General features: G+C 41.8%; 2 protein-coding genes across 21 annotated transcripts in view; both read right to left on the reverse strand.

The window, feature by feature from the left end:
- Positions 1-1,225: 1,225 nt before the first annotated feature.
- Positions 1,226-4,185, reverse strand: FGFBP2 (fibroblast growth factor binding protein 2). The gene is made up of 2 exons (XM_035113223.3): positions 3,390-4,185; positions 1,226-1,528 (listed from the first exon to the last, which is right to left on the reverse strand). Exon 1 carries the CDS (start codon positions 4,048-4,050, stop codon positions 3,400-3,402), a length of 651 nt encoding a protein of 216 aa, XP_034969114.2. The 5' UTR covers positions 4,051-4,185; the 3' UTR covers positions 1,226-1,528; positions 3,390-3,399.
- PROM1 (prominin 1) overlaps positions 1,226-14,524 on the reverse strand; it is a 104,528-nt gene continuing 91,229 nt past the window's right edge. For 5 of the 20 annotated variants that reach the window (XM_035112683.3, XM_088658078.1, XM_088658070.1 and 2 more), the window contains 5 exons: positions 14,092-14,207; positions 12,522-12,545; positions 11,958-12,026; positions 9,675-9,714; positions 6,778-8,954 (listed from right to left, as the gene is read on the reverse strand). In XM_035112683.3, coding sequence (XP_034968574.2) covers positions 9,696-9,714; positions 11,958-12,026; positions 12,522-12,545; positions 14,092-14,207 — 228 coding nt within the window. In that variant the 3' untranslated portion in view covers positions 6,778-8,954; positions 9,675-9,695. Of the gene's footprint in view, positions 1,529-6,777; positions 9,545-9,674; positions 9,715-11,957; positions 12,027-12,471; positions 12,681-14,091; positions 14,208-14,524 lie in introns of those variants that run through there. The other 15 variants (XM_060278987.2, XM_088658101.1, XM_088658085.1 and 12 more) reach the window with 8 other exon arrangements.

Here is a 14,524-nt window from a genome sequence, read left to right on the forward strand (position 1 = left end):
GATGGGAAAGCTGTGGCCATCCAGATGTTGCTGGACTGCAACCCGCTCACCCTGGCTTTGTTGGCTGGGGCTGGAGCCCAACAATGTCTGGAGGACCACAGGCTCCCCAACCTAGCTACGTGTACTGGGATGGTGTACTCAGTTCAGGAGAATGAGACGGGGGAAATATGTCTTTTTTCCTTTTCCTTGTCTTCTGAAGCATGAGAGGTTTCACCTGAATGTTATGCACCACCACCGTAACCCCACCCAGAATACTTACCAAAGGTTGTTCAGGGCTTGAATAAACCATTTTTTTTCATTCCTCAAAGTTGGCAGCCCTGCTCTAGAGTGATAAATTGCCCTTCTATGAACACAAAGCCCCTTCCTCATTGTTTGCAGCATGTGGCTATCCATTTGTGGCCCAAGGGTTTAATTCACCCGTAGCCATCTATGGCCAAAGCTTTTTTTTGCACCTTTTCTCATGTAGAAGTGTCTAGAGCAGCCACTTGCAGCCACTGTTCTTGCTAGCTAGCGAAAGATGAGGGCAACCTGCTTAAAAAACCAAAAACACCAAAACCCCTAGTTACAGGTACCGGTAGGTAGCCATGTTGGTCTGGCGTTGTCGAAACAAAATAAAAAAGTTTTTTTTCTTCCAGTAGCACCTTAGAGACTAACTAGGTTTGTCATTGGTATGAGCTTTCGTGTGCATGCACAAAAATCTGAAGAAGTGTGCATGCACACGAAAGCTCATACCAATGACAAAGAAATTTATTTTATTTTGTTTCGACCAAAACCCCTGACATTCACTTTTTTGTCAATTCAATGGCAGCAGGAGGAGCCACCATGGTGGGTTCCTTCCTGCATGGTCTGGAACTTTGCCTTTGGCAGAACTGGATTTAGAGAAGTGTGACTGGTTCGGTCATGCTGGGCACAAAGCCTCTGGGCAATGCTAAAATTGGGCAACCCCTGAAATTTGAAACCCCAGGGTCTGCCACTGCTTCTGGGCATAGGAATAAGATGCTCAGTTTCACCATATGAAGAGGTTCTTAGGGGTGTGGGGCCAAAACTACTGCCTTCAATAGAATCCAAATGTCATCCACATTGATATATTGGGGTAAGGACAGAGTGTGCACCAGCAATAGCTTTATCAACATGCTTACAACTGCACCTTAAATTACATTTTCTGCCACTTCAATTAACAGACTCGTCTAAATGGAAATTGACTTTCTTAGCCCATATTATGCAATTTCAGTAAACACACATGGATTTTTTTTAATTAGTTGTACAAACTCGAACAATATTTATAGCCTGGTGTTCAGCGGGCCATTAGTGTGCTTAACATAGTACAATTTAGAGCACAATGTCATTAAATTGGCATCTGCTATATGACTCGTAGCTATCTCCTCCTGGAGATCTTTGGGGCTGTAGTTTAAAATACTCAGAGATACAGGGGAAAAAGAACAGCTGGAAAAAAAAGTAATGTGGTTTATATAAACCCAGCTGAAAAAAGTAATGATGTCGGGAGCTCAGCAACTGTAAGGCTTTTGCCCTGCAAAACAAGAAGAAATAAATAGTTTAGAAAGCTGTCTCCTTAAAAGCAGACACTGGATCTTTCTTTTCTATAAAAATACATAGAATTTAAATATTGCATTGTACTTCATGTGACACAAATATTTTATCATAAGTTCTACCAACATTTTGGCGGCGGCGGCAGATTTCAAAGGAGGCTTCACATATACTGTATCTACTAGTAAATTCAGTTTGCATTCTGTAAGCATAAACCCAGGTTTCTGGAAGCTACTCCAAGGAGCCACATAATTCATAGAATCGTAGAGTTGGAAGGGACCCTGAGGGTTATCTAGCCCAACCCCTTGCAATGCAGGAATCTCAACTAAAGCATCCTTCACACATGGCCATCTAACAGCGGCTTTAAAATTTCCAAGGTAGGATAGTCCATAACTTCCAGAGGGAGTCTATTCAACAGTCGAACATCTCTTCCAATTAAGGTTTTTTGTTTGCTCTACCTTGGGGTCCCTATTATGAATTTCACACTTATGTCCTGAATGTTGACTATTGGGTACTATCGTTCCATTTTCAGCCTTTACCAACAAGCACAATGTTTTGGGTTCTATATCTAAAAGTTTCAGCGTTCTTGGTGGTATGGAATGTTAGCTTCTTAGATACCGCCCATCATATATTCCATATGTTGTTTAAGGCTTTTACTGGACAAAGACTCACACATTTATCCAGAATAGACCTGCATTTTCTCATACATGTAGCAGAGGGTTTTTTTCTTGGACTATCACTTTCAGGGTACCAGTATACCTTCCTTCTGAAGGAAATGGCTCTTACTTCAACCATAGCATGGATGCTGAGGGTAATTTCTGGCTAAGAACTACCAACAAAATCTATGGTCGAACTTAGATGAGAACCTTACAACAGTCAATCTAGTGAACACCACTGGCTGCAAAGTTTTCTGTACAATGTTCTTTTATATTCATTTTACACATTAAAATGCATACCTCTTCTATTTAACTTCAAGCCATAAAATTAGGACAAAAAATTTAGATGTTTAATAATCTGCTTTGCTGATTGACTAAGTTAAGAACAGATTTGTAAATCAACAACCTGTAGTTAGATGCCTCTCAAGACATTAAAAGCAGCATAAGTTACCATTGCCAGAGAGAAACTCGCATTCCCCACCCCACCCTGTCCCTTAATACGGTATGACACCAAAATGGAAACAGCTTTTATAAAACAACACACTGAAAGACGGAACTTTTGTCTGTTCTCCCATTAGGTGCAATTGGCTTGACTGCACATGTGCCTTGGCTGAATGACCTAACAAAACAAACTTACAAGCCAACAAATATAGTTAAAATAATATATTCTTGGGGAACAGAGCTCAAAGTACTCTGGTGCAATAGCTCTTTAGCAGGAAATGTCCTATAAGAAAAGCATTAGAGTAATACCAGTTAATAAGGTCTTATGCATAACTTGAGTAGAAATAACTTGGGTAGAACTTTTGGTGCACCTCAGAACTATTAACTGAAAATGTATCTCACTGGAAAGTGCTCGTTTCATCACTAAATAGCTGGGGTTCGTCACTAAACAACCTGGCTCATAGCTAAACAACTTTATCCAGCTAAAGATTAACCAATCTAAGTCATGTTGATTTCAAATGGAGAATTAAGTGCATATGCTCAAATAGTTGCCATTAAAATCATTTGGATATAGAAGCACTTAATTTAGTGGGATTTTGCTAATACATGCCCCCCCCGGTACTCTTAACTTATTACAATAAATCAATCTTGCCATATCCTTTCTTTTGAGTTAAGACATGCTCCTGGGTTCAAGCTGTAATTCTAGAACCAGCTCTCAGAAATTCAGAATGATAGAGACAAAATTACCTTTTCCTCCTCAGCCTCTAAAGATGCTGATGATGTAGGAACAGATGTCGTGCAGGGACTCCCAGCAATGCTTCTGCGCTAACTTCATAGCTTCAGAATCGTTTCCAGACATCTGACCTTCTTGGGTTGCTTTTGTAGGAGGCAAAGGAGATGGTTTGGGTTTCCCTGTTTTTTTAAGTAAGGCTTTTCCTGCCTGGCTTTTTTTAACTTGCTTTGGAGAAGTTGCGGGGTTCGGGACTGCCTTTGCTTGACTGACAGTATCTGGGTTTGGCTTTATGCTGGAAGCCACTTGCTTCATGTGAGCTTCAGGAGGAGCCCTCTGGCACATGGAAGGCTTCAAAACCACATTGGGCTGGCAGGCATTGGTCTGTTTCCTTCGGTCCATGGCAATCTGATTCCAATAAATCCTTGGGTTGTTATTAAAAGAACGACAAAGTGATGGATTCCCAGTATATTCACACCAGTAAATTTTGCCTTGACTCCTGCATTCTATTCTGAGTTTCACTTCGCCATTTCCACTCATATTCATCGTGCAGGCATCTTTCACTTTAGTATAAAAATTTATTTCGTCACTGTTGCTCCTTTTCTTTGGCCTTGGATTTTTTCCTAAGCCTCCCATGAAACTGATAAAAATTACGAAAAAGATTGTGGCCGTCTTCATAGCAAAGCAGAGAGTGAGCTCCTTAGAGAAACTTAGTTCTCCACGCAAGAGAAAGTTGAAATGGGCTGCTTTAACGGGCTGACGTAGAAATAAGTCTCCCTTCTTTTTCAGGGTGTGCGTGTATCGTTTTCCTACTCCAGCCTACTTTTAAACAAACAAGCTTATGGCTGTAATTTATAGCTCAAGGGAATGCCAAATAACCTGTGAACATTCAGGAAGGAAACAAGACAAATCTTGCTGCTCCAGCACACAGCACAGCAGTTGTGTAACTAAAATAAATATTTCTGTCTAACATGCACACATCACATTGGATCTTTAACAGATGACTATTTCTATTCTCCAGTTGCCTTCCATGTCAGGTCTTGTCAGATTACACAGAAGTAGCCAGAAGCATGGTCAAGGAATTAGGGATGCTGACCTGGCTTGTATAATAGAAACCTAGATAGAAGGAAGGGGAGTGTAAATCTCTTCCAGATGTGATTTCTAGGGTACAGAGTGCAGCAATAGGCTCAGCTGGGGGGCAAGGAGGCAGAGATGCTATACTGCTGGCAAACCTTCTGCCAAGACCTCTCCTCCTTGCAAGAGGGGAGGCTTTGCGGGCGGGAGCTGTTTCCCACGCTAGCAGGGGCCGTTTCTTCGCCCCCCTGCCAGTGCACCAGCCTATGCCCACTGCTGCGCCAAGCCTCCCAGCTGGCCAATAGTGCCAGCTGGGGGGCAGGGTGTAGCTCCCACCCGCAAAGCCTCCCCTCTGCAAGGAGGAGAGGTCTTGCGGTTCGAGGACCCGCCCCCCGCGAGGAGTAAAAAGACACAGTGACACATGAATGACATGCAAAGCCGGCCACAGTCAAGAGACCTTTCCACCAGGCTTCCTTGCACATGAATGTTGTAGGAATCTTCAGTAACCAGCAACTATTTACCATCTCATAACAAACAACACCCCCCCCCCCAGGTGAGAAGGGGAGCTGTCCTTCACCTTGACCACTCTGCCCATGGAAAGTGTCCTTCACCAAGACCATGGGATAATACAGATGTTCACTCCACATCTGTGTGGTGTCTAGTCCTCAGTGTGACAAGGCCTGTGCTCTGGAACTACTGTACCTTCCCATTGACATTTGGCAGATATCCTTGTTGTGCCATTTCTGCTAAAACCTTTTCGGTTTTGGAAACCTTACGCAGACATGTCATCAAGCTATGTATGCAGGTGGCGACCATTTTGCACGGGGGTTCCGCTACTGCCCCCCTGTGTGCATTGGTGGAGTGTGCGTAAACATGCCCTGCCCTGTTATGCCACACCCTCCTTCTGCTCCTGTTATGCCCTCTTCCAGCTCCAAAAGGACCTGCGCATTGGTGATCATGTGGCAATTGGACACGCCTAAAATGGTCGCCGCCTGTACCTATTTTTAAATTCTGTGGACTTCCATTTGTATATTAATCATTGTTTTATGTGTGCTGCTTGGGGGTTCTTTGATCAAGCAATTTATAAATTATTCTAAATTTATAAATTATTTGATGCGATGCCTTCAGCTGTCTTATACGGCAAATTCTTGCATATACCAATCGAAGAGCGCCTCTGTCCATGCATGTCCAACAAGGTGGAATCTATTATTCACATTCTTCTATTCTGTGAATTCTATAATGAAGAACGATCACGACTCATTTTACCCCTATTATCAAAATTCACACCCTTGCAATATTATCTGGAATTTCCCCCTGAAAATGTGTTTTCGGAATGTGTTACGCACATTCCTTCTGGAAGACTCTTTGAGCTCAGTATCCTACGCTGTGGCCAAATTCTGCACCTTAGCTATTAAAAAACGTAAATCTCTTTTATTGAATAACATATTATAACAATTTGTCCTGCCCTCCGATGATGATATTGCGGCTACAGTTCTTAGTTAAATTTCTTATTCTTTTATGGTGTTTTATTCCCCTGGACCTGTATTTTAAGTATTGTATATTGACTGTTAAAACCCCATATCAGTTGCTTTTATTGTTCATGTAGAGAATTATGCAGAATTTCTGGTTTAATATGCTAGCTGTTTGCTGTAATAAACATTGACTTGACTTGATTATTCTAACCGTTAAAAAAATCAGTAAAACCCCAGAAACATTCTGGGGGGACGGGGGGACGGGACTCTGATACCATATGAACAAGTGAACAGTCCCAGGAGGGGCAAGTGATGTAAACAGTGTGGAGATGTGAGGCCAGCTTTGTTCTCTTGGTGGTTCCTGCCATAGATTGCAAACCCCTCCACCCCCAGAGCATTGCAAAGACTGGTGAGTTGTCTGCCTTTAGGAGCAAGCTGCTTTTCAAACTTGGGAGAGCTTTAAAACCAACTTCTAGTTTAGTGCAGGGCTGCCATTTGGGGCAGGGGAAGAGCAAAATGCTGCGTAACTTACACAAATAATAATAATAATAATAATAATAATAATAATAATAATAATAATAATAATAATTATATCCCACCCATCTGGCTGGGCTCTCCTAGACACTCTGGGTGGCTTACAAGTTAAGTTGCAATGCAGTTCTTTCTCAACTTACCAGTTACTACAAAAAGTACCTCAGTTCTTTATTTAAAATGGACTAGGTTCACCTGTAGGCCAAAATCACATCATTCCAAATTAAGTGACTCCCTTTTAGAAAGAGGCAGAAATCCATTTTACCTCTGGTCGGAGGCAATTTTAATGCAATGCACTAGCTCCTTGCATGTAAAAATTACACAAACATTAATCAAGATATTTTATTTAAATGATTTGAGGATGTTATCAAATTAAAAACAGGAACTTATTACAACCTACAACTTGGAATGTCAGATATTGAGATATAATTTACTTACATATTTTAAGATATTCTACTCATTGCCTAGTAGAAATCATCAGTTTCCCTAGTGAAAAACTATATAATACCAATTCCCATTCAGTTTGAGGGTTGCTTCATGTGCGCCATTTCCCCACCACTGAGATATGGGGAGAAAAGCACAAATTCTGCACGAGACACAGCACAATAATGCATTTAGTCCCAAGTGTGCAGACTGGGCAACTGATGTGCCATCATCATGCAGTTAAGCAATTCTAAGATTGCCAGGAATTATCCTTACGCGAAATTCTACCAAAAGGGTTTCCAAATGAATGGAGACCATCTAATGAAATCAGCAAGTCATGTGTAACGTTAGAAGACCCATCATATTCCCCAGTGCTGACTGTTGCCTTAAAACTTTCCAAACTTGGCCCTCTAGGTGTTTTGGGGACTACAATTCCCATCATCCCTCACCACTGGTCCTGTTAGCTAGGGATGATGGGAGCTGTAGTCCAAGAACAGCTGGAGGGCCAAGTTTGGCCACCACTGCCTTAAAAGATAAAAAGCCCTCCCCAGCCATGCCCCCAACAGCCCATATTTCCCCACACAGCTTTTAGTTATCATCAGTTAGATAGCTCTTGACAGCTTTTTTTGTGCAGATCAATCCTATTCACAACTTTTACAAGTAAAAGGACAGTGGGGTGAAACAGCTTCCCCATATACTCTCAACACTTTACACCTATTTAACAAAATATAGCCAATTCTTTATTATAGATATAACACAGTTTACAAGTTAAACCTATGAACACCTCATCAGGGCCATAGTGTATTAACTTTAGGCCTAGACACACCTTTGGCAAATTGAGTGAAGCAGCTGCAAAGTGGGATTTTGCCCCACAGCCACTTCATCTCCACACCACTGTAACATCTAAGTGAGGTCAATAGGTGTGCCATCCCTACGCGTATAAGTACAAGCTTTCTCTCTCAAAAAAAATGTGTATGAAAATAATGATTACCGGTATGCATATTAGGCATGTATAGCTAGGGATGTACGCGCATACGCTACATTTAGGTGTTACAGCAGGCTTCCTCAACCTCAGCACTTCAGATGCTTTTGACCTACAACTCCCATGATCCCTAGCTAGCAGGACCCATGGTCAGGGATGATGGGAATTGTAGTCTCAAAAAGATCTGGAGGGCCGAGGTTGAGGAAGCCTGTGTTACAGCAACACAGTGTGCAGTTTGGCATCCATCACACATGCCCTCTATGAAATTTGCCGAAGGTCTGAACAGGCCCTTTCCACTTTTATTACTTCTTGCTATGACAATTCAGGTTACAAAGAAAAAAATTGTAATATCTTTCCGTTGCACATTTCTGCAGAATTTGTTTGTTTTAAGCTAACTGCTTGCAAGAAAACAATATGCTTCGTTAATTAGTAATTCAGAAATAGGGAAGAATCATCTGCCAAATGGCATTCACTTTTCTGAAGACGACACAAAATATATTGCAGGTTTCCATACGTTTTACAGTCAAATGCAGCCACCCAAGAGCACCGAAGAAACACTGGCCATGCGGAACAGGTCGCATGTGAAGTATAACAAACAGTATTAAAAAATCCGCTAAAATACAGCTGTAAAAAACACAGATACAAAAAAGTGTCTGTACACAGGTTGTATTCTTCATGTAAACACATATTTTATACATGGTATTAACATCTCTGGACATGATAACAAGAACCGAGTTAATTTCGACTGGGCAGTTAATCCGAAGAAGAACAACAACCCATAGAAACAAATATAAACCACGGAGCAGTCTGTTTACAATAAATAAATATATTATGTGATGAGAGACAGAACCCCCAGTGGGAAAATGGTATTAGAAAACAAGAATGGAAGCCACTAATTCCATGTGTTAATGGTAATCCACACACACACAAAATAGATGCTGTGTGGCTTGGCATTTCATGGCATACGTTTGCACAGTTCTCTTTCCATTCAACATTAGTTAACTAGACAGGCCCCGGACAACATGGCTCAGAATTCGGAATTCAGCATTGACGGGAAAGGTGCTTCCCAGAGGAGCTACTTGCAGCATTATTTCCCAAGGCTGAAAATGAAGCCACAAGAGACAAGTCAGAATATGCTCCTAACCACCACGTTTACAAGAGAGCGGAAATAAAATGCAGTGACCTTTGGAGAACTAAGGGTCAGTTCAGACATGGCTCTGTGGACCCTCGGAAAAGAGCCCTTGGTGCCGCTGGGCTCGTGATCTAAAGGGCCACATTTGACAACTGTTAACTCCATGAGAGCTGGACCATAAAGAAGGCTGGTCGCCAAAGAACTGATGCTTTTGAATTATGGTGCTGGAGGAGGCTCTTGAGAGTCCCATGGACTGCAAGAAGATCAAACCTATCCATTCTGAAGGAAATCAGCCCTGAGTGCTGCTCACTGAAAGGACAGGTCCTGAAGCTGAGGCTCCAATACTTTGGCCACCTCATGAGAAGAGAAGACTCCCTGGAAAAGACCCTGATGTTGGGAAAGATTGAGGGCACTAGGAGAAGGGGACGACAGAGGACGAGATGGTTGGACAGTGTTCTTGAAGATACGAACATGAGTTCGACCAAACTGCGGGAGGCAGTGGAAGACAGGAGTGCCTGGTGTGCTCTGGTCCATGGGGTCATGAAGAGTTGGACATGACTAAATGACCAAACAACAACAACAACAACAATTCCATGAGGGGCCATACTTGCTAGGTCAAATGAGTTAAGGTGCGCATCTTTCAAAATGGACAATTTTTTAAAGCAGATAAATAAACAATAACACTTACCCATCACATTTCCAGTATGCACTACCACTGTTCCACAGAGCTATATATATATGCGAGAGAGAAAGAGAGAGAGAAAGAGAGACATATGAAACTGTTGGGGGGCAACTTCAGTATAGAAAAGTGACTGAATGGAGAAAGTTGTGGGTGGTTGTGCTTTTTCTGAATGCTCTTTTTAATAATTGTCTGGACAGTGGAAATCTACTAGTTTGTACCGGTAGGCAGGGGAACTTCAGATCACCAACCCTTTTCTACTCCACCTTTTCACTGGCTGCTAGATATAAATTATTATGTAATTCTCTTATAACTGCTAAGTTAGGTCTGAAAAATACAAACAGGTCATTAACTTTCTCCACAAGCAGCACATGCGTTTGCAGTCAGAAAATCCACTGGGAGATCTTCTAGACCTTAGTCGCTCTTTATTGATAGCAAGAAGACAAAGCCCCTTTTAATCAACTAAAAGCAGTAGTGGAAAGTAGAAAAGCATAGGAGGAGTGTTGCCAAGCAGGAAACAAAGTGGAGACGACCAGACTGTCATACTAAGAAGCAGGGTAAAGCAGTTCAGGGATGGTTTTTCAAACTCTGTCTCAGGTACCACTCCTCTGCAAGTTTTAAGTTTCGAGAGGGAAAAGACAATAAGATGCCTGCTTTTCAGTTAGACCAATTTTCACTGATACTTTTAAAGCTTAGTGTTTTCAAAGTTAGCGTTTCGCTTCTCAGCATATTTCAAATAATTAAAAAACGCTAACTCAATGACCTTATACACAATTTTGTAATGTTATTTATTATTCTCTCTCAAGGTACACCAACATTTATGCAAGTTAAATGCTACCAATGGGGGCACCAGGAGGCTGGCTGGGGTGTGTTTGTGTGTGGGAACAACCAGGATATTATATTTAGGAGCCTGATATAAAACGTAGAGCACTCCTGATTTCATCAGCAAAAAGAAGAACTCTGCAAGATGAAAACACTCCCAAATCAATTTTTGCCACTTTCACACGGATGCTACCACAACCTTCTGCAGGTCAAGTGCTTTCTTGAAGTGCAATTTTATGTGACCAGACTCAAATTTATTTGCATTTGCTTTAAGCAACACCTTTTCTCAGCTTTTAAATTATTCAGACAAAATTGGACTTTCTCTCACCAAGTCCAGGGGAGCTGCAGAAATCCTGAACCGATGCCTAGACCAAGCGACAAACTGCACATGGGCTAACAAGCCCAAACTTAATCCAGACAAGTAGAGGTGCTCTGCATTGGTAGGAAAGCCAACTGGCAAGAGGTATTCCGCCTTGTTCTGGACAAGGTGGCACACCCATTGACAGAGCAGCTTTTCAGTGTCTTGGGGGTTCTCCTGGACTTAACTTTGCTCATGGATTATCAAGGGGTGTGTTGGGCTAGTGGCACCTTTGCGTTTCCTTGGCTGGTGCACCAGCTGTGACCTTTCCCAAGAGGAGTGCCAGTTTGGCCCCATGACGGTGGGTGCCTGGGGCCATGGGTGCCATGCAGCGTGCAGGGCCCTGGCACCAAAATTTGTAGGTGCCCGGCCCCTTCATGGGGAATTCTGTGGGTGCTTGGGCCCCAGGGAGTTGGCAGCAGTGCCTTTTAAAAAATGCTTAGGGGTACTCTCATTAGGGGCGGGGCAAACCGCCCATAGGGATGGGATGGGGCACATGACACTCATTCCCGCCCCCTCTGTTGTTTGCTCTCCTGCCTCCTTCCCATCCTCTCCCTTGCCTGCCTGCCTTCTCCAGCTGGGAGCATGGGGTAACGGCGGGCCGCCTGCCCGCAACACCAGACCCTGACCAGGGGACGCAATCCAGGGTGGCGGCCCGGCGGGGTGTGTGTGCATTGGGCCCGCTGGGATTTTGTCACCCTCAGGGATGTCACATGGGGCAGGCCGCCCTCACCTTGCTCTGCCTCTGTGTGTCATTTGCAACCATGTTTGTGGTTTGCTTCGCGCAAGCAAACCATGACTGATAATTGAAGAACAAACCTCAATTGTCACCGATTGTTTGGAAAGGACAAATCATAAGCTTGGGCTCAGATAACGCGACATATGGCTAGGAATTTTTTTTTAGCACTGTGTACCAGCATAGTGCTTGTTCACATTAAACCATAGTTTCTTTTAAACCAAGCCAGTATATAATGTGATATAGGGCATATATTGAAAGAGAGAGCTAAGCAATGAAAAATCATGCAAAACAAAAAGTGGTTTTAAAATGTGCAGAAAAAAAGGAGTGAGTGATTAATACACTTATAAGGCAGGCAGTTTCAAACTTGGTTTACCTTGTCAGAATTGGATTGTGTATACCATATAAATGCTCTTTATGATAACCATTATTACCATTTTCCAAACTGTAATAAAATAAATATACCAAGAAAGGACTGTGTTAATGATAAGATGCAACTCCATACACACTATGGTTACAAAGATGATAATTAAAAAAAATTAATAAGGTGTTTGTTTTAAATGCTATCAGTTTCCTTTCCGAACTCTTTGCCTAAAGCAGCTGGCAATAGCCAACAAAAACAGAAGAATATAAGACAACTAAAACACCTCATTATATATATATATACAGTATACTTAAAAAAACAGTGTTAACTAGGCATGTCCATAGCGGAGCCTGTGGAATACCAAGGACTGTACGGTATGTCACGTATATTGAATTAATTCTACAGAAAGCTCTACTTCAACATGATCTGCATGAAGCTATTTGTGATAGGTATGGTGATCAATATGCCAAAAAAATGTAGAAAATAAATACAATATATATCAAATATGTAACACCTACGAATTAAAAAAAAAACCCTCCCACTTTACATGCTATAATATCAATTAAAATCTCTTACTTTTTCATGGGCATAGTTTCAACACTACAAAATATAAAAAAGAAGTAGTTATCATGTGTGTTAATAAGTAATGGTACGTGATAAATATTTGGCTTTGCAGTATTTCCCTGTTGTTGTTTTTCCACTGCTATTGTAGCAAAAGTATAATGTCATCATGATCTAAACAATAAAAATAAACAAATGAGGAAAAGGCACTGGACAGACTTACGGGGAAATGTGTGTGTTTTTTTAAAAAAAAGGTAAAAGTGAAGACAAGTGAAAAATAAGTAAAAATAGCTATCATAAAGTAAAATGCCAAGTCCCTGAGACAGAGGAACTGCAAATGGAAGAATAGAAGACTGGTTAGGGAAAGCAGAATAACTACACGCGACAAAAGCAAAGGAAAATATGAGATCAGACATAATATGTTTTTAGTTCATACCGTAGCTACCACAAAGTTTCCAATCTATTGCATTATGGAATGTTTTAAGTGCAGGTTATTCTCTAAAGCTTTAATCCTGAATAACTATTCACAGGACCTATCTACACCTCACCCCTCAACTGTCTTGAGTTATCCGGAAGAACCACTATTTCCAGAGCTCTGTACCAGGCAAACCCTCCCATTCCTGTTGTCTCTCTCTGTTTACTGTGTGTCTGTGCACTATACAGTGGTGCCTCGCTTAACGAATGCCCTGCTTAACGAAAGGTTTTTTCTAGCAGAGGTTGCCTCACTAGACGAATTCGTTTTACGAAAAATTCGTCTAGCAAATCGCGGTTTCCCATAGGAATGGGATTCGCTAGACGAATTTTTCATTATAAGAAAAGACCCGTGGAACGAATTAAATTCGTCTAGCGAGGCACCACTGTAAATGCCAAAGCTGAAGCCTGGGGAGTAAGCATTGCAGAAAATACCCACCTACCAAATATATAAAAAACCTCTGCATTCTATTCTTAAAAATAAAATAAAAATATATCTCTGTGTTCTTTGCATATCCAGGGAATTGTAGTACTGTGAGGGAAAGAGGGTCCTTCAGATTGCTCAGTGCTGAATTAAATGAAAGCTATATAACACTGGGTTGTATCCAATGGAGCAATAAGTGAACATTCCATCAGTGCAAGGATTTCCACTTGTGCAACAGAACGCTCTCCTTGCCCTCGCCCCCAAATCTATTCTAGGGGTTCCCCAGCTCTTTGTAATGGATCTGGGTAGGGTGCAGGTGGAGAGAGGAGAGGAGTGAGGAGGGAAGTCTTATTGTGCAAGCAGAAATCCTTGCAGGGACTCAAATTCACTACTTTTTGCCTACGGTTCTCGCATCCCCCCCCTTTATTGCCTACATCTCCCCTCCCTCTGTCTTCTCATATGCTGTTGGAATTTAAATGGGCAGCTACTTTCCCAGGAAACTGTAAAACTCCTGTAAATGTCGACGGCCCCAGATAACGAATTCCATGCAACCTGTTCCTTTGAGCTGCTCTGAGACACCCTGATTTGCAGTACTATACGCAATCACAAAAGAAAACTATGAACATATTTCACATAATGTGCTTTCTTGCATTTCTGCACTCTTCCATTTTGAGCTTTCTGCTTACTTACTCATCGTAAACATCTTCTGTATCCATCCTACGGTAGAATTTGGCTAGTTTCACAGCACAAATGATGGCAGGGATTAGAAATACTGAACAGCCCCCCAAGCCAAACCAGAAGGCATTCTAGGGAAGACAAGAAACAACATTGAGGCACTTAATATATTCTCCGTTATCCATATTCCTTCTCACACATTCTCCAAGATTTCCTACAAAGTTCTTCCCAACTCAGAAGGGGAGTGGGACAAGAGCCAGTGTAGATGTGATGTTGTATCATCATCATATTTCTACTGCATTTCGTAATCATTTCCGGTGGTTCCTCTTTTTCTTTCTGTTGTTATCCTTCATTCTTTCGCAGTCTCTGAGTTGTTCCCACAAGCAAGTTAAAACAAACAATGATGTGTTTCTGTGTGGATTTTATGTCTATGATTCCCTTCCATAAG

This window comes from Zootoca vivipara, chromosome Z1 (genome assembly GCF_965207765.1).
Source record: "Zootoca vivipara chromosome Z1, rZooViv2.hap1.1, whole genome shotgun sequence".
Taxonomy (NCBI): domain Eukaryota; kingdom Metazoa; phylum Chordata; class Lepidosauria; order Squamata; family Lacertidae; genus Zootoca; species Zootoca vivipara.

Bases quoted from the DNA above. Each gene is read 5' to 3' on its own strand.
- FGFBP2 (XM_035113223.3), bottom strand. From the start codon at position 4,050: ATGAAGACGGCCACAATCTTTTTCGTAATTTTTATCAGTTTCATGGGA.